Raw genomic sequence first — 19,481 nt, forward strand, 5'->3', positions numbered from 1 at the left:
CTATGTGGAACTTCTCCCATGACTCAGGTCATGCAGCCATTGTCTGCTGAAATTCTCTTTGTTTTTTAAGAATAGTTATTTATATATTTATTCCCTTTTGTTGCCCTTGTTATTTTATTGTTGTAGTTATTATTGTTGTCATTGCTGTTGGATAGGACAGAGAGAAATGGAGAGAGGGGAAGACAGAGAGGGGGAGAGAAAGGCAGACAGACCTGCTTCACCCCTGTGAAGCGACTCCCCTGCAGGTGGGGAGCCAGGGGCTTAAACTAGGATTCTTGTGCTGGTCCTTGCACTTTGGCCATCTTCGCTTAATCCGCTGTGTTACCGCCTGACTCCCTGCCCGTTGAAATTCTAACGTTTGATGCGTTTGAACCTCTGATAGGAGGCTCCATGTCTTGTTTTCTCTATATCATCCACGCCACAGACCCAAGTATCTTACTCACAGTAAGTAAATCATGAATGTGTATTAAGTAAATTAAAATTCAGAAACTAAAGTAGTAAAAGTAGCATGGCTATCTGGCAGCCCAGATTTAACATAAGCAACTATAAAACGAAAAGTTAGGTGGTAGCTATGGGCCTTCTGAAAAATCTAAGGTAGTAACCCCAACTGCTCAAGAAATATTTTACTATCAAATCAAATAGTGACAATCTGGACTTTTCTCCTCAAAGTACACAGTACAGGGCCAGTAAATTTGCTCATTTCAATAGTGGCCTGCTTCACCACATGTGTCACCCAAGTTTAAGCACAGCCCACACTGCACTCACTGAAGGGAGCTTTTCAGCTGTGGTTTTCCCCTCTATTTAAAAAACATCTTTTTATTTATGTATTTACGTATATGAGAGAGGGGAATACCAGAGGAGCATTCTGGCACACGCAACACCAGGTTCAGCCCCTGAGCTCAGTCCCTGGCAGTAGACATTCCAAAATGATGCCCGGAGTTCTTTCTCTCACTCATAAATAAACAAATAGTAAACATTAAAAAATAAGTGATACATACATCTTCCTCTTTAATAGCACTGTACTGTGATGGGCATGGTTGCTTCAGAATTTCTTCCCACTGGCCATCTTCTATCAGCTCTTGATCGACTTCTTCTGAAGGCAGATCCTAAAGCAAACAGCATGGCTGGTGACTGAAGCTGCTGAGCGTTTACAGTGCGCCCTTCATCTCAGTAACCAGAGGAATGTGGCATCACAGCTTTCACTGGTTCTTCCTACTACCATTTATATTTAGGGTTTTTTAAAGCAAATCAAAGAAGAATGTAAAAATGGTCACATATGGGGAGTCGGGCTGTAGCGCAGCGGGTTAAGCGCAGGTGGCGCAAAGCACAAGGACCGGCATAAGGATCCCGGTTCAAACCCCGGCTCCCCACCTGCAGGGGAGTCGCTTCACAGGCGGTGAAGCAGGTCTGCAGGTGTCTATCTTTCTCTCCTCCTCTCTGTCTTCCCCTCCTCTCTCCATTTCTCTCTGTCCTATCCAACAACGACAACAACAATAACTACAACAATAAAAAAAAAAAAACAAGGGCAACAAAAAAGGAAATAAATAAATAAAATAAATATTAAAAAAAAAAAGTAAAAAAAATGGTCACATATGGTTCATCAAAGCTGTGTGCAAAGAAAGGGCCCCAACTTCATTATTTTTTACATTAAATATTATTTTATTTTATTATCAATTCATTATTTTAAGAAGAGTTAAGAAGAAAATAATTTTTTTCTTTTTTTTTTTTTTTTTGCCTCCAGGATTATTGCTGGGGCTCAGTATGAATCCACTGCTCCTGGAGGACATTATTTTCCCTTTTGTTGCCCTTGTTGTTTAAGGTTGTTGTGGTTATTATTATTGCTGTTGTTATTGGATAGGACAGAGAGAAATGGACAGAAAAGGGGAAGATAGAGAGGAGGTGAGAAAGACATACCTGCAGACCTGCTTCACTGCTTATGAAGCGACCCCCCTGCAGGTGGGGAGTGGGTGGGGCTTGAACCGGGATCCTTGTGCTGGTTCTTACACTTGGTGCCATGTATACTTAACCCATTGTGCTACCACCCCACCCCCAGAAAATAATTTTTTTTTTTTGGCCTTCAGGGTTATTGCTGAGGCTCAGTGCCTATACCACGAATCCACTACTTCTGGAGGCTATTTTTTCACTTTTGCTCCCCTTGTTGTTTTATCTTTGTTGTGGTTATTATTGTTGTTGTTATTGATGTCATTGTTGTTGGTTAGGACAGAGAGAAATGGAGAAAGGAGGGAAGCCAGAGAGGGGAAGAGAAAGACACCTGCAGACCTGCTTCACCGCTTATAAAGCGACCCCGCTCACCCTGCAGGTGGGGAGCTGGGGGCTTGAACCGGATCCTTATGCCAGTCCTTGCGCTTCGCCATGTGCACTTAACCCCCTGCACTACCATTGGGCCCTCCAGAAAAGAATTTTCTAAGTATTATGGACATAATTAAAGAAATAGCTCTGATTCTTCTACTCTTAATTAAAGGAGGCATCAGTTCCATTACTTTTGTGGTTACACTATTTGGATAAGTGTGGAAGTAAGCCTATTAAAAACAAAAACAAAAACAAAGGGGGCTGGGCGGTAGCGTACTGGGTTAAGCACAGGTGGCGCAAAGCTCAAGCAACAGCTCAAGGATACCAGTTGGAGCCCCCAACTCCCCACCTGCAGGGGGGTGTTTTCACAAGCAGTGAAGCAGGTCTGCAGGTGTCTATCTTTCTCTCCCCTTCTCTGCCTTCCCCTCCTCTCTCAATTTCTCTCTCTGTCCTATCCAACAACGACATCAATAACAACAATAAAAATGACAATAGCAACAACAAGGGCGACAACAAGGGCAACAAAATGGATAAACGGCCTCCAGGAGCCATGGATTCATAATGCAGGCACAGAGCCTCATCAGTAAACCTTGAGGCGAAAAAAGAAAAAAGAAAAAAGAAAAGAAAATCCATTACATTCCAAAGTTCATGCAAACTGTATGTAATATTTTGTTTTCTGAGTATAATAGTAGCTTCATCTCTTGTGTTCAAGAATAGAGATAATAGACCTAGAAAGGACCAAAATATTTGAAAAATCCACATGGTTAACAAGGATACAAAGACACCAACAAATCTTACCTCTTCTCCGATAATTGTTAGTTTGGGGAATTTCCGTGCCAGTGAAGAGCAGATGCTCATCTGCACCAGTCGGTCAGCTTTGGTCTGCAGGTCTGTTGCACTGGTCTGCAACAAAAATTGGAAAATTTAGCAGTTTTAAAATGAAAGAAGTTGGACTCTGATTTCTCATGCACCAGTGTCCAAATGAATTAAATCACACTGCTTTTTTTTTTTTTTTTTACTGCTTTGCATTTAAATTCATGGAATATGGGAGTCAGGCGGTAGCACAGTGGGTTAGGCGCAAGTGGCACAAAGTGCAAGGACCAGCATAAGGATCCCTTTTGAGCTCCTGGCCCCCCACCCGCAGGGGAGTTGCTTCACAAGCGGTGAAGCAGGTCTGCAGGTGTCTATCTTTCTCTCTTCCTCTGTCTCTCCTCCTCTCTCCATTTCTCTCTGTCCTATTCAACAACGATGACAACAATAATAACTACAACAATAAAAACAAGGGCAACAAAAGGGAATAAATATTTACAAAAAAAATAAATTCATGAAATGTAACACCAATGAGTCAAATTCTTATTTATTTTATTTAATTAAAAAAATTTTTTATTTATTCCCTTTTGTTGCCAGAAGGCCTAACCATAAATAAAGGTGGGGAGATGTTCTTGATGTTGTTTTCTTTTGGTGTGTGTGTGTGTGTGTGTGTGTGTGTGTGTGTGTATTTTCAAGGCCTTGCATATGTGCAGTCTCAATACTCTTAGGTTGCCTTTTCCATATGAACAGATATTCAGAGACAGGCAGCAGAGCACTGGGGCTGCCCCCGGTACTTTAACACTCCCATGTGGTGCCATATGGCCAGCATATGGCAATGTCTGCACCCTACCTGGGAAGGTATCCCTCTGGTCCTAAATAAAAGTATTGGATGTAGAAGGTCTGCACTCATTTTCAAAGCAGATACATTTGAAGGCCTACATTTGAATTAAGTCTTTCAGTTTCCATAGAAGAACCATTGATTATTTTACTGACATTGGTGCAGATCACTAACCCCTTCAGTGGAACCAGAAAACAAAAGCAAATTGGTTAAGGAAAGAGATGAGAGCTGCCATACCTTCTCCACAATTCCCAGGTCTCCTTCAGCAATCACACGCCTGACTATCACGCCAGCTTTCTGGGCGATAGAATACGCTGAGGCTACCAGCCGCATCAGCACAGTGTGGGTGGCAGCCATGTGGAGTCCTAAAGGGAAACTGAGAGAAGTGCTTGATGACTTTCAATGTCATCAATTGGCTGGGGTGACTTGAGTTCAAGTCAATCCACATTTATTAAGCGCCGGCTTGGAACTACCCCAATTAACTGTGTAAATTTATTTTTTTTAAAGAATTTATTTATTTATTCATGAGAAAGATAGGAGGAGAGAAAGAACCAGCCATCACTCTGGTACATGTGCTGCCGGGGATCGAACTCAGGACCTCATTCTTGAGACTAGTGCCTTAACCACTGTGCCACCTCCCGGACCACATAAATTTATTTTTAATGATTTTGATAGGACAGAGAGTAATTGAGAGGATGGGGGTTAGACAGGGAGAGACAGAGAGACACTTGTAGCATTGCTTCACCACTTGTAAAGCTTTCTCCTCCTGCAGGTAAGGACTGGGGGTTTGAACTCTGGGCCTTGAGCATGGCAACATGTGCACTTAACCAGGTGTACCACCACCTTGTCCTAACTGTGTAGATTTTTAAATAAAGATTTATGGGAAGAGATTAGGGAGAGAAAAAAATCCTTTCAACATTAACATTCTCAGCACACTGTAGGCTATTCTTTTTCTCTGTAGAGGAGACATTTGGAGGCATGGAGGAGGCCAGCCTTGCCATGCATGTTAAGAGACTGTGGATAGTACTTTATTTACATATGTGATATCTGCCCTTGAGAGACTAATATTTCAGTAGCCTGGGGGCAAAGTGCTGCCAAGTGTTTGAAATCTGTCAGAAGGAAGACACAAATTAAAATGATGTAAGGAAATGAATGCCATACTACTAGCAGTAGCTGTCTATAATGTAGGTTAAATGAATTTCAATCTATTTGAATTCTGTTTATCCTATTACATTATAATCAGACTATATTCATTTTCCCAGCACAGTCCATGTTACACAAGGAGTAGATTTTTAGATAATAACTAATAGAAAATTACTATTAGATTTATGGCAGTTCCTACTAGAAAAGAGGAGAAATATTTTTAAACAATTCTTTTGAAGATATGTTTTGTTTATTTATTTTAGATAAAGACAGAAGTTGAGAGGGGAGGGGAGGTACAGAGAGAGAGAGAGAGAGAGAGAGACACCTGCAGCACTATTTCACTGCTTGTGAAGCTTCCCCCCACTGCAGGTGAGGACTGAGGGCTTGAACCTTAGGTCACTGTATATTTTAACATATGTACACTACCAGGTGCACCACCACCCACAGCCTCCCCTCCCAGGAGAAATAATTTAACAAATACCTTTTTGGCTCTAACATCCATAAACAGTCATGTGTCTGGCTTATTCTGCACTAGGAAATGTAGTCTTCAGCTAATTCATTTGTACTAACCGGATGTCTTAGTTAACACTCCGTTTCTGGAAGGCGGGTTACGGTTATGCAATGTATAGGCTTGTTCGAATCCTCCAGAGATATCATTTACTTACTAACCAGTGAAGCAATCACTCAGGCTTTGTCAGCCTTCATTTGTGACTCAGCCACTTCCTTCTGTGTGTGCCAAGTCCACGATATTTTCTTCTACAGAAAACTTTTAGGTTCAGTTTGTTATATTCTTTACAAAGTACATATTATATGAACAAGCCACCACTTAAAGCTGTTGTCCGTTTTATAAGAATGTGAAAAAAAAAAAAACGATTTGACGTACACTACAAAGATCTGATAAGAGGTTCTGCTGCATCGGAGGTGGTGCAGTGTCGGACTCAGATTTGAGGTCTCAAGTTTCGTCCATGACACTGCATGTGCCAGAACGGTGCTCTGATTTTCTCTCTCATAAATAACTTTTTTTTTTCAAGTCACTGCAAATCACTTGGAGTTGGTTAAAAAGAGAATGGAAATATTTCTGTCATTTTCTTTAAAGTACTTCACAGTCCAAATTGAATTAGTAATGGAATATTATTACTTTTTAAAACTATTTTATTTTTATTTTATTGTTTACAATGAGAGAGGCGGCAGGAGGAGAGAGAGGAGAAGGACCAGACATTACTCTGGTACATGGACTGCCAGGGACTGATCTTGGGACTTCATGCCTAGGAGACCAACACCTTACTGCTGGACTGCATTAATACTTTTTCTTCCTTCCTTTTTTTTTAATATTTATTTTTTTCTCTTTTGTTGCCCTTGTTGTTTTATTGTTATAGTTACTACTGTTGTTATTATTGATATCATCATTGTTGGATAGGACAGAGAGAAATAGAGAGAGTAGGGGAAGATAGCTAGGGGGAGAGAAAGATAAGACACCTGCAGACCTGCTTTACCACCTGTGAAGCGACTCCCCTATAGGTGGGGAGCCGGGGGCTTGAACCAGGATCCTTACGTTGGTCCTTGCGCTTCATGCCAAGTGTGCTTAACCCACTGCCCTACTGCCCGACTCCCATTACTATTTTTTCTTACACATTTAAAAAATATATATGAATACAATTTTGGCTCTCACCTAAAGGAAGTGTAGCTAGGGGCCGGGTGGTGGCGCACCTGGTTGAGCATACATGTTACAGTGCACAAGGACCCTGGTTCGAGCCCCCCAGTCCCCACCTGCAGGGGGAAAGCTTCACAAGTAGTGAAGCAATGCTGCAGGTATGTCTGTCTGTCTCTTACCCTCTCTATCCCTCCTTTCCCTCTGGATTTCTGACTATCTCTATCCAGTAACTAAGTAAAAAACTTTAAAAAAAGAAAGTGTAACTAATTGGAATATTAAATTGCAAAAACTGTTAAAAAATTTAAAAGGTTCCCATTAGCCTTTTCAATTGCACTGCCTCCCTTACTCCCACTGCATATCTGTGTTATCAGTGGGTACTGGGCAAGGTCAAAAAGTGACTGACAAGTTGATAACCTGCTAAGGGCAGTTCAGGTTACACCCACTGCACTTCCTTCTTTCCCTGTTGTACATCTGGGTCCCTGCCTGTCACCTTTTGTGAACATGACTTTCTGAAAACTTTCTGAAAAATATCACAGGGATTCTTTAGCCCTCAGACACCAGCGCCAAGTAGCTGTGTCCGAATCCTACCTCGGGCACATGCTTGCTTTGTAACCTTGGAAAATCCACTTTAATTTTTTGTGTCCTCAGCTGTAAAGTGGAGGTAACAATAGCAGAGAGTTATCAATCTTAAATGGGTAATAGAGGTAAAACACTTCCAACAGTGGCGGGCACAAGATTTAAAAAAAAATCATTGTTATTATGGTTGTTCTCTTTACTGACTTTCCTGTAAAAACACTTTAGGGCAGTGTTATAGAAAAAAAAAAAAAAAAGGTCCAGTTGGAATTCTTTTTAGCTTCCAACAGAGCTAGCTAGCTCAGTAGGAATTAACTGATCTGTTTCTTCTGAGGCCTGGGGTAAGTATCTTACTTCAATACAAAGATGAACTCATTACAAAGACCATTTATCTTTGGGTATCTGATAAAGGTCCAGGTCATGTGAGTAAATTCTGAAAAAAAGAACAATGTCCATAAAAAAAGAACAATGTTGCTCACCAGTTATCTAAGTATGACATAATATTATTAAGAGAGTTATGTCCTGGGCAGAATTAGACAAATAATGGAATCAAATTCTAGAGACAAATATAAACACATTAAAGGTGGTAGCTCAGATCATGGGTGTTAGGGGAGTGAGTTATATGCATAAACGGTAGGGGGGTTGCTAGACATTAAAAAAATAGGTTGGTGTGGAGTAGATAGCATAATGTTTTTTCAATATTTTATTATCTTTATTTATTTGATAGAGACAGCCAGAAATCAAGAGAGAAAGGGGAGGTAGAGAGGAGAGAGACACCTGCAGACCTGCTTTACCACTCATGAAGCTTTCCCTCTGCAGGTGGGGACCAAGGGCTTGAACCTGGGTCCTTGTGCCCTATAAACGTGTGTGCTTAACCATATGCACCACCACCTGGCCCTGATAGCATAATGTTTATACAGAGACTCCTATGCTTGAGGCTCTGAGGCCCTGAGGCTCCAGGTTCAATCCTATGCAACACCATAAACTAGAGCTGTGCAGTGCTCTGGTAATAAAATTTTAAAAAGGGAGTCAGGCGGTAGCGCAGCAGGTCAAGTGCACGTGGCACAAAGCGCAAGGACAGCAGTAAGGATACCAGTTGGAGCCACCGGCTCCCCACCTGCAGGGGAGTCGCTTCACAGGCGGTGAAGCAGGTCTGCAGGTGTCTTTCTCTCCCCCTCTCTGTCTTCCCCTCCTCCCTCCACTTCTCTCTGTCCTATCCAACAACGACGACAACAATAATAACTATAATAATAAAATAACAAGGGCTGCAAAAGGAAGTAAATAGATATTTTTAAAAAATAAATAAATAAAAACTTCTTCCAAGTTTTAAAAATCATTATCTATATACCAAAGACGATTTCAAAAGAAAAGAATGAAATTCCCATTAGACAACAGGAATAAAATATATTTTCTGGGAGTCGGGCTGTAGCACAGTGGGTTAAGCGCAGGTGGCGCTAAGCTCAAGGACCGGCGTTAGGATCCCGGTTTGAGCCCCCAGATCCCCACCTGCAGGCAGGTCCCTTCACAGGTGGTGAAGCAGGTCTGCAGGTGTCTGTCTTTCTCTCCCCCTCTCTGTCTTCCCCTCCTCTCTCCATTTCTCTCTGTCCTATCCAACAACAACGACATCAATAATAACTACAACAATAAAACAACAAGGGCAACAAAAGGGAATAAATAAAATAAAATAAAAATATATATATTTTCTAAATCTGGTAAAAGTATTTAAGACATGATTTAAAAGAAACCAACAATCCATACAAGAATAAACTGATAAACTTCCATAAAAAATTTAAACTACTTCACTGAAATACCATTAACAAAACAAACATCTTGTATTACTAACTATAAACATGAACTACCTTCTCCATCTCCTTCTCCTTCTTATACACCAAAGCGCTGCTCAGCTCTGGTTTATGGTGGTTATGGAACATGGGACTTTGGAGCTTCAGGCATGAGAGTCTCTTTGCATAGCCATTATGCTGTCTGTACCTGCCCATGAACTATTTTCTATCATATAAAGGGCTTTTTCTGTATCAGTAGGCAAAAAACGAATAATCTAACAGAAAATGAGCAGAGGATATGAACAGGCAATTCCCAGAAAAGGAAAAATAGTGAAGGAGGATGAAGAGGAGGACAGGGGGGAGGAGAGGAAGGAGAAGAAAGAATGGAAGAAAGGTAATGGTCACTAAATACATGAACTGTTCGTTTTCACTATGAGAGTCATGCAAGCTAAAAAATGAATAAGAATTGCTTGCTTGTGAGCTAGGCACAGACAGAAAAGAAATTGCTCAGAGTTGAGCAGAGTGCAGGAATCCACTCCATAGCATATATGATTATATATATTCTTACTCTTCTCCTTCTACTTCTCCTTCTCCCCCCCCCCTTTCCCTTCTTCTTAGCACCACACCGCTGGCTGTAGCTGAGAAAGATGCATGGGACTGAATAGGACTTTGGGGCCTCAGGTATGAAAGTATTCCCCCCCCCCCGGGGGGGGGGGTTATTGCCAGGGCTCGGTGCCTGCACCATGCATCTCCTGCTCCTGGAGACCATTTTTTCCCCCTTTTGTTGCCCTTGTTATTCCATCATTATTGTGGTTATTATTATTGTTATTGATGTTACTGTTGTTGGATAGGACAGAGAGAAATGGAGAGAGGAGGGGAAGATGGAGAGGGGGAGAGAAAGACAGACACCTGCAGACCTGCTTCACCGCCTGTGAAGCGACTCCCCTGCAGGTGGGGAGCCGGGGGCTCGAACCAGGATCCTTACGCTGGTCCTTGCGCTTTCTATGAAAGATTTCTGCATACCCAGTATGCTATCTGCCCTGCTCCTGCAAGGTTTTTAAGGCCATCTCTACAGTGAGATGCACGCATCTTTTGATCTATTTTCAGAGAATCCTAACTAAATTATAGAAGTTTTACTATGCAGGAAAGACAACTCGAGGAATATTTACTATCTCAGTGTATTTTAATTTTAAACGTAAAGCTATCCTAAACCCTTGCATCCTCAGAAACCGAATGCCTAGATTGACGGCGCTGTATTTCTGCAACAACAAAATAAAATGATCCCGAAGTCCGAAGACAAAAAGAATAAGCACACAAACAAAATTCAAATGCTGGCACTCAAGCATCTTAATTTGGAGTATCTGGAGAGGCCATCCGATTTACATAAACTTTTTTCCCCCACTAGAGTCCCTAGCATCTCCTCGAATCTGTATAGAGGAGGAGTTCAGGGGCCCATAAATCGCTCAGATCTGCTCAAATCTCTGGCCTCAGCTCTCAGGGGAGAAACTTACTGGAGATAAGTGCGTGACCAAGTCAGAGAAGGGAGCAAAATACGTTTCGGAGCGCCGGGTCCCTCTCAGTGTCCAGTACAGCCTCCTGCCAATAGGACCGAGGGCCAATGCCTCCCTACTGCGCATGCGGGTACCTGCGCGCAAGCGCAGAGCAGCTACTTGGCAAGGCCGAGCAGACTCCAGATCCACCGAAAACTCCACCTCTCCGTATTTTTCCCCGGCTGGCTCAAGTGGCCGGTAGTCAGTCTCAGGAGACCTGAGTCTGGTGGGTGGACTGACTTGCGGACAGTCACATTTCTACTTCTTCCTCCAACAATTTTATGCAGAATTCTGAGATTGACACAGTTTAATGTATTCACTTATTTTTGCAGAACCTGGCAATCGTGTATTTGCAATTGCACAACTCCTGGGCGGACTTGATCATACTATTTTCCTTTTATTCTTTTAACCAGAGCATTGCTCAGCTCTGGCTTATGGTGCTGCTGTGGATTGAATTTAAGATTTCGGATTCACAGGCAAGAAAGTTTACTATGTCAACTGCTGTACTATCTCTCTGGACCTCTTCTTGACCTACGATATTTATATTATTTATTGGGGTCAGGAGGTAATGCATGAGGGAGAGTGTACATGTTACAATGTACAAGGACCTGGGTTCAAGCCCCTGGACCCATCTACTGGAGGGAAGCTTCACGAGAAGTAGTGTTACAGGGGTCTCTCTTTCTTCCTACTCTCATTTCTTAATTTCTCCCTGCTTCTATCTAAATAAATAAATAACAAGACATTTTTAAAAGATTTACAGTATGTGTTAAATTTGAGGGGGAGAATGTGTCCTGGGAGATGGCACAGTGGATCAAGTGTTGGGCTCTCAAACATTAGGTGCTGAGTTCCATCCCTGGCATTGCATTCCATATGCCAGAATGATCATCTATTTCTTTTTTTTTCTCTTTCAGATTTTATTTATTAATGAGACAGATAGGAGGAGAGAGAGAAAGAACCAGACGTCACTCTGGTACATGTGCTGCCAGGGTACCTCATGCTTGAGAATCCAGTGCTTTATCCACTGTGCCACCTCCCGGACCACTTCTTTTTTTTTCTTTTTTTCTTTTTTAAGCAAAGAGCTGCTCAGCTCTAGTTTATGATGATGATGCAGGGATTGAATTTGGGTCTCTGGGGCCTCAGGCATAAGAGTCACTTTGTGTAACTTATGCTACCTACCTCCACAAGTTCAATTTCTTCCTTCTCTCTCATAAATAAATCTCCTAAAAATAGAGACAGAGAGAAGAAAGAGAATTTCACATGAGACAGAGAAAAAGTGAGAGAAGCCAGATCACCACTCAGGTGTATTCCGTGGTCGGGTCTAACCCAAGAACCTTAAATATCCAACACTACCAGCTGAGCCATATTCATGGCTGCAAATAAATAAGTAAATAAAATGGGCCAGGAGGATAGCATAATAGTTATGCAAAAGTCTCTCACGTCTGAGGCTCCAAAGTTACCGAACTAACTCCCTGCGCCACCATAGCCCAGAGCTGAGCAGTTTTCTATGCTTATTTCCGCTGAACACACTTTGACTTTTAGGACTCCAGCCCCGCCCACCACCGCAAGGTGCCATGACCCGGAAGTGTATTTCCAGTCCGCGCCCCCACCGCTCCGTCCCGGTGCGCGTGCGCACTGTCCCCTCTCGGGGAGGTTCGCTAGTGTCCTCGCAAGTCCGCAACTGCGGGGGCACCGGGGGGCCCAGCCGCGCCCGGGGAGGCGGAGGTCGCCCCGCCATGCGCTGGGGGCTGCGCCTTCGCGGGTCGGGCCCGGCGGCCCTGTCCGCTGCCCGGAATCTGTGGAGGCCGCCTCGCCTGCCCGGACGCCTGGGCTGGAGAGCGACGCCGTGGAGGCTGCCGGTGCGGCCGGTAACCGGGGCCCATGACCAGCCGCAGAACCCGAGCAGCGGCCAGTACCGGGACTCGGTGCTGCTGCCGCAGACCCGCTTTCCCATGAAGCTGCTGGGCCGCCAGCAGCCCGACACGGAGATGGAGATCCAGCAGGTGCGGGGGCCGGGTGGGGACACCCCGGGGATCCTCGCACCTTGGGGGTGGGACTCGCCACGGTCGCCGGGTCACCCGGTGGGCGAGGGGCACCTGGGGACCCGGGATCCTTTAGGGCCACCACTTTTGGCGGGCACCCAAGGATCCTATGTGCCCGGAGAGGCTTTGTGGTCTGGAATTTTTAAAGAAACTCCTAGGTGTGACTTGGCGCGGAGCAGGTGTGGGGGCGGACGTGATGTTAAGAAGGGGGCTCATAGGGATGCTCATTTGCAGCGTGTATTGTATCTGCTCCGTCTTCAGTGGGGGTCAAACCAGTGGAATCTGAACACACTTCCCATTGCCTTGTGCAAAGCACACCGACCTGGGCAGGCATAGTGAGCGAGCCACCCTGGCTCCTTGGTCCCCAGCGGCTTTCAGAGTTGTGGACAGGATCAAATAGCTGTTTGCTTCCTCTGAGGCCCTCACCTAAACTGTGTGACCTTCTGTATCAGACTGGACTTTTTAAAAAAAAAAAATTATTTATTTATTCATTCCCTTTTGTTGTCCTTGTTGATTCATGGTTGTTGTTAATTGCTGTCGTTGTTGTTGGAGAGGACAGAGAGAAATGGAGAGACGAGGGGAAGACAGAGGGGGGGGGGAGAGAAAGAGAGACGCCTGCCTGCAGACCTGCTTCACTGCTTGTGAAGCGACTCCCCTGCTGGTGGGGATCCGGGGCTCGAACCGCGATCGTTATGCGGGTCCTTGTGCTTTGCGCCACGTGTGCTTAACCCACTGCTCTACAGCTGGACTCCGCAGCCTGAACTTTTTAAAAGGAAGACTCACCTGTTAATTTCTGTAGCTCCAAAATCTTTATTATTATTATTACTATTATTATTAAAGAGAACGTGTTATGTTTGCATGGCATGGCTTCTCTGATGAATACCAGTATGTTTCCACACGTGGTAATAAATAAATAAATAAATAAGTAATAAATCCCTATGTCTGGGATTTTTTAGCTAAATAAGTGTGCTTAACCTAAGTAACAGAACCAGAGTTATAAACCTGTTGTGTCCATCTGCTTTTAACTAGTCAACTTACTTGCCTACTTATTTTGCTATATTTTTGGCCTTGACCTTACATGACAAGTTAGAATTTAACTCAGTAAAACTTTTTAAAAAATTTTATTTATTTTATTTTTGCGAGAGATTCAGAGAGAGAAAGACACAGAGAGAAACACCAGAGCCGTGCACAGCTCTGGCTTCTTGTGGTGCGGGGGATTGAACCTGAGACTTTGGAGCCTTAGGATGAGAGTCTCTTTGCATGACCATTATGCTATCTATCCCCGCCCTCAGTACAACTTTTTTTTTTTAGTATTTTTAAAATATTTATTTTATTTATTTATTCCCTTTTGTTGCCCTTGTTGTTTTATTGTTGTAGTTATTATTGTTGTTGTTGTTGTTGGATAGGACAGGACAGAGAGAAATGGAGAGAGGAGGGGAAGACAGAGAGGAGGAGAGAAAGACACCTGCAGACCTGCTTCACCACCTGTGAAGTGACTCCCCTGCAGGTGGGGAGCCGGGGTTCGAACCGGGATCCTTATGCCGGTCCTTGTGCTTTGCGCCACCTGCGCTTAACCCGCTGTGCTACAGCCCGACTCCCAGTACAACTTTTTAAAATGCCATATTACAGAGTTGCATTATCCCAAATTCTAGACCGTGAAAAGGTGAAACAGGTCACAAATACTGTTTCTCATCTTTGACTGATAGAAAAACAACATTACTGAAAAATGATTCCCAGACAAATTGGGGCCATTTACTTGTTCTGATCTTGAACATTTCAGGGACGTGTGTGTGTTTCATTTAATCTTCACGTCAGCTCTTTGAGTTAAATATTATATATATATATATATATATATATATATATATATATATATATATATATATATATATATACTTTTTCTCCAGAGCAAGCAGTTGCATTATGGCAATGCACACTGGTGAGGATCGCACTGCTGGGGAAGAAATGGGATGGGTTGCAGTGATTGTTGTCTCAGAGTCAGAGGGTGTAAGGATAATGTGGGTTGTTGGGTGGGTGTGCAGGTCCTGCAGCATGCTTGGGATGCTGAGTGGAGGATGCCCTGAAATTTAATGACACTAAACTGTTACTGTTTGTTATACTAATCCATACATCTTCTATACAGATCCAGTACATTTGTTGAATGATTTGAACAGTATTCAGTTGTGTATTACAGAGACATGAGCATTTTGAGTAGACTGGAATGAGATAAGAAATAAATCAGTGTTGCCTCTTTAAGGTCTTTTTTTTTTTTAACAGGAGTGTGGATTTTCAGAACTTTATTCATGGCAAAGAGAAAGAAAAATAAAGACAGAATTTTGTCTTCATGATGGGCCTCCTTATGCTAATGGTGACCCCCATGTCGGACATGCTTTAAATAAGGTAAATGTAATTTAGATTATAAGACTTGAGACACAGCCTTTATTAAGGATACTTTTAAAAAGTGTGTGATTTTTATGACAGTTACATAAATTGACATATAAAGTGAAAAGTGGTAGAAAGCAGCAATAGAATTTTCAGTATTGCTTGAAATGTAATCTCTGCCAGGCATTCTTCTATATTATGGGATAGCAGTAAACAAGTAATGGTGAGGCCAGTTTTACAAAGCTTAGGTTGTTGTCTGGAAAAACATACTCAACAGAATGAATAAGGAAAATGTTTAATATGTTAGTTGCCATGGATTGCATTCTTTCCCCACCCCAGATTTGTACGATGATTCCTAAGATCCTGCCAGATCTTTGAGGTCAATGGAAAGATAATAGATTTTTTTACTCTCAGTGAAATAGGGACTGGTTGGGAGTGTCTGAGCAGAGTTGCTCATGAACTGCTTTTTAACTTAATTGTATCAGTTTTGCTTCATTGTTGGCAATTGAATGTAGAGGGAGATCAGGAGATCATGCAAGGAACTATTGCAGTAATTCCAGCGAGATGATTTTTAAAGTCTTAAAAGTGTTTTGAGAAATAATCAGATATTTCTGGTATTCTTTGAAAGGATAACTCTTAGAATTTGCTGATAGAGTGAATGTTGGGTATAAGGAATGTTGGATATATATATACATATATATATATATGCTTTTTATATATATTTTATTTAGTTTATTATTTTAATGAGAAAGTGTAGATACAGAGGGAAAGATAGAGAGAGAGAGATACCAGAACACTGCTCAGTTCTGGCTTTTGGTGGAGCTGGGGATTGAAACTGGGACCTCAGAGCCTCAGGCTTGAAAGGCTTTTGCATAACCATTATGCTGTCTCCCCAGCCCCAAAGATGCTTCTAAGGGATTTTTTTTTCTCGCATACTTAAGAGGGTTGACTTTGGGGCCTGGCAGTGGCACACCTGATTGAGCGCACATGTTATAGTGTGCAGGCATCTGGGTTTGAGCCTCCGGTCCCCACCTGCAGTGGGAAAGCTTTGTGAGCAGTGAAGCAGCGTTGCAAGTGTCTCTCTATAGCTCTCCCTGTCTTATCACCTTCCCTCGAGATTTCTGGCTGTCTCTATCTAATAAAAAAAATGAAGATAATAAAAAAAATTTTTTAATAAGAGGGTTGAATTCACCTGAGGTGGAGGACTGTGTGAGTTTCAATTTTGGGAGAAAGATCAGAAATTCAAAAATTTTTGAAGGATTTTATTTATTAGTGAGACATACAAAGAAGGAGAGAAGCAGACATCACTCTATTACATGCCCTGCTGGGGATCAAACTTGGGACCTTATGCTTGAGAGCCCAACACTTTATCCACTGTACAACCACTTTGACTGCTTGCATGCCATATACATATGCCATATATATATATATTTTATGAGAGAGAAGGAATGGAGACAGTGACCAGAGCACTGCCCAGCTCTGTTGTAAAGTAGTGCTTGCATATTCAGTGGCATCTTTGGCATGCAAGTCGGTGCTCTAGTAGACAGAACTGCTCACTGGCCCTCTCTTTTTTTTTTTTTTTTTTTTTTTAAACTTTTTTTTTTTTTTTTTTTTTTTTTTTGACTTTATTTTATTTATTATTTTTTTTTTATTTTAGGAGGGGTACAACTCCACACAATTCCCACCGCCCAATCTCCATATCCCACCCCCTCCCCCGATAGCTTTCCCATTCTCTATCCCTCTGGGAGCATGGACCCAGGGTCATTGAGGGTTGCAGAAGGTAGAAGGTCTGGCTTCTGTAATTGCTTCCTCGCTGAACATGGGCGTTGACTGGTCGGTCCATACTCCCAGTCTGCCTCTCTCTTTCCCTAGTAGGATGGGTCTCTGGGGAAGCTGAGCTCCAGGACACATTGGTGGTGTCTTCAATCCAGGGAAGTCTGGCCGGCATCCTGATGACACCTGGAACCTGGTGACTAAAAAGAGAGTTAACATACAAAGCCAAACAAATTGTTGAGCAATCATGGACCCAAAGCTTGGAAAAGTGGAGAGGAAGTATTAGGGAGGTACTTACTGCAAACTCTAGTATACTTCTGCTTTCTTACTTTGGTGCCATACTCCAAACTCAATTTCTGCTTTGCGTTTCTACTTTTTTTTTTTTTTACATGCATAACATTCCCCAGATTCCCATTTAGCAATACAACCCCCACTATTTCATTCATCATTTTTCATGGACCTGTATTCTCCCCACCCACCCACCCACCCCAGAGTCTTTTACTTTGGTGTAATACTCCAATTCCATTTCAGGTTCGACTTGTGTTTTCTTTTCTAATCTTGTTTTTCAACTTCGGCCTGAGAGTGAGATCATCCCGTATTCATCCTTCTGTTTCTGACTTATTTCACTCAACATGATTTTTTCTAGGTCCATCCAAGATCGGCTGAAAACAGTGAAGTCACCATTTTTTACAGCTGAGTAGTATTCCATTGTGTATATATACCACAACTTGCTCAGCCACTCATCTGTTGTTGGACACCTGGGTTGCTTCCAGGTTTTGGCTATTACAAATTGTGCTGCCAAGAACATATGTGTACACAGATCTTTTTGGATGGATGTGTTGGGTTCCTTAGGATATATCCCCAGGAGGGGAATTGCAGGGTCATAGGGTAGGTCCATTTCTAGCCTTCTGAGAGTTCTCCAGACTGTTCTCCACAGAGGTTGGACCAATTGACATTCCCACCAGCAGTGCAGGAGGGTTCCTTTGACCCCACACCCTCTCCAGCATTTGCTGCTGTTACCTTTTCTGAAGTGTGACATTCTCACAGGAGTGAAGTGATATCTCATTGTTGTCTTGATTTGCATTTCTCTGACAATGAGAGACTTGGAGCATTTTTTCATGTGTTTCTCGGCCTTTTGGATCTCTTCTGTGGTGAATATTCTGTCCAATTCCTCCCCCCATTTTTGGATGGGGTTATTTGTTGTCTTGTTGTTGAGTCTGGTAAGCTCTTTATATATGTTGGTTATTAAACTCTTATCTGATGTATGGCATGTAAAGATCTTCTCCCATTCTGTGAGGGGTCTCTTGATTTGGGTAGTGGTTTCTTTTGCTGTGAAGAAGCTTTTTAATTTGATGTAGTCCCATAGGTTTATACTTGCCTTAGTCTTCCTTGTAATTGGATTCGTTTCATTGAAAATGTCTTTAAAATTTATGCGGAAAAAAGTTCTTCCAATATTTTCCTCTAAGTATCTGATAGTTTCTGGTCTAACATCCAAGTCCTTGATCCACTTGGAATTTACTTTTGTATTTGGTGAAATACAGTGATTCAGCTTCATTCTTCTGCATGTTTCAACCCATTGTTTCCAACACCATTTGTTGAAGAGACTCTGCTTTCCCCATGTAATAGTCTGGGCCCCTTTGTCAAAGATTAGATGTCCATAGGTGTGGGGCCTCATTTCTGGGCTCTCAATTCTATTCCACTGGTCAGTGTGTCTGTTCATGTTCCAGTACCAAGCAGTTTTGATGACAATGGCCCTATAATATAGTTTGAGATCTGGCAGTGTGATGCCTCCGGTTCTGTTCTTTTTTCTCAAGATTGTTTTGGCAATTCTAGGTCTTTTCTGGTTCCAGATAAACATTTGTAGCATTTGTTCTATTCTCCTAAAAAATGTGCTTGGGATCTTGATGGGGATAGCATTAAATTTGTAGATGGCTCTGGGTAATATATTCATTTTGATGATGTTAATTCTTCCAACCCATGAGCATGGAATATCTTTCCACTTCTTTGTGTCTTTTTCAATTTCTTTGAGTAGTGACTCATAATTTTCAGTATACAAGTCTTTCACTTCTTTGGTTAGGTTTATTCCTAGATATTTTATTGTTTTTGTTGCTATAGAAAAAGGAACTGATTTCTGGATTTCAATTTCTTCTAACTTAGTGTTTGCATAGAGGAATGCCACTGACTTTTGAATGTTAATTTTATAACCTGACACATTACTGTATTGCCTGATGATTTCCAAAAGCTTCTTGCTAGATTCCTTAGGTTTTTCCATGTATACTATCATGTCATCTGCAAATAAGGAGAGTTTGACTTCTTCTCTTCCAATCTGTATTCCTTTAATTCCTTGCTCCTGCCTGATTGCTATGGCAAGAACTTCCAACACTATGTTGAATAGTAATGGTGATAGTGGGCAGCCCTGTCTAGTACCTGATCTGAGGGGAAATGCTTCCAGTTTTTCACCATTGAGTATGATGTTGGCTGTAGGTTTGCTATATATAGACTCCACTATCTTCAGGAATTTTCCATCTATTCCCATTTTTTGTAGTGTTTTGATCATAAAGGGATGTTGTATTTTGTCAAAGGCTTTCTCTGCATCTATTGATATGACCATGTGGTTTTTGGTCTTGCTTTTGT

The 19,481-nt window shown here is 42.2% G+C and overlaps 2 protein-coding genes across 2 annotated transcripts in view; one reads left to right on the forward strand and one right to left on the reverse strand.

The window, feature by feature from the left end:
- The window catches only part of BPNT1 (3'(2'), 5'-bisphosphate nucleotidase 1), a 23,811-nt gene extending 13,039 nt beyond the window's left edge, over positions 1-10,772 (reverse strand). The window contains exons 1-5 of the mRNA XM_060179218.1: positions 10,618-10,772; positions 4,196-4,334; positions 3,109-3,213; positions 976-1,106; positions 536-543 (exon numbers count right to left, since the gene is read on the reverse strand). Of these exons, the coding sequence (XP_060035201.1) occupies positions 536-543; positions 976-1,106; positions 3,109-3,213; positions 4,196-4,315 (364 nt within the window). The 5' untranslated portion in view covers positions 4,316-4,334; positions 10,618-10,772. The remainder of the gene's footprint in view (positions 1-535; positions 544-975; positions 1,107-3,108; positions 3,214-4,195; positions 4,335-10,617) is intronic.
- Positions 10,773-12,267: 1,495 nt separating this feature from the next.
- Positions 12,268-19,481, forward strand: part of IARS2 (isoleucyl-tRNA synthetase 2, mitochondrial) — a 52,833-nt gene continuing 45,619 nt past the window's right edge. The window contains exons 1-2 of the mRNA XM_007521316.3: positions 12,268-12,656; positions 14,970-15,092. Coding sequence (XP_007521378.1) covers positions 12,390-12,656; positions 14,970-15,092 — 390 coding nt within the window. The 5' untranslated portion in view covers positions 12,268-12,389. The remainder of the gene's footprint in view (positions 12,657-14,969; positions 15,093-19,481) is intronic.

This window comes from Erinaceus europaeus, chromosome 19 (genome assembly GCF_950295315.1).
Source record: "Erinaceus europaeus chromosome 19, mEriEur2.1, whole genome shotgun sequence".
NCBI lineage: Eukaryota > Metazoa > Chordata > Mammalia > Eulipotyphla > Erinaceidae > Erinaceus > Erinaceus europaeus.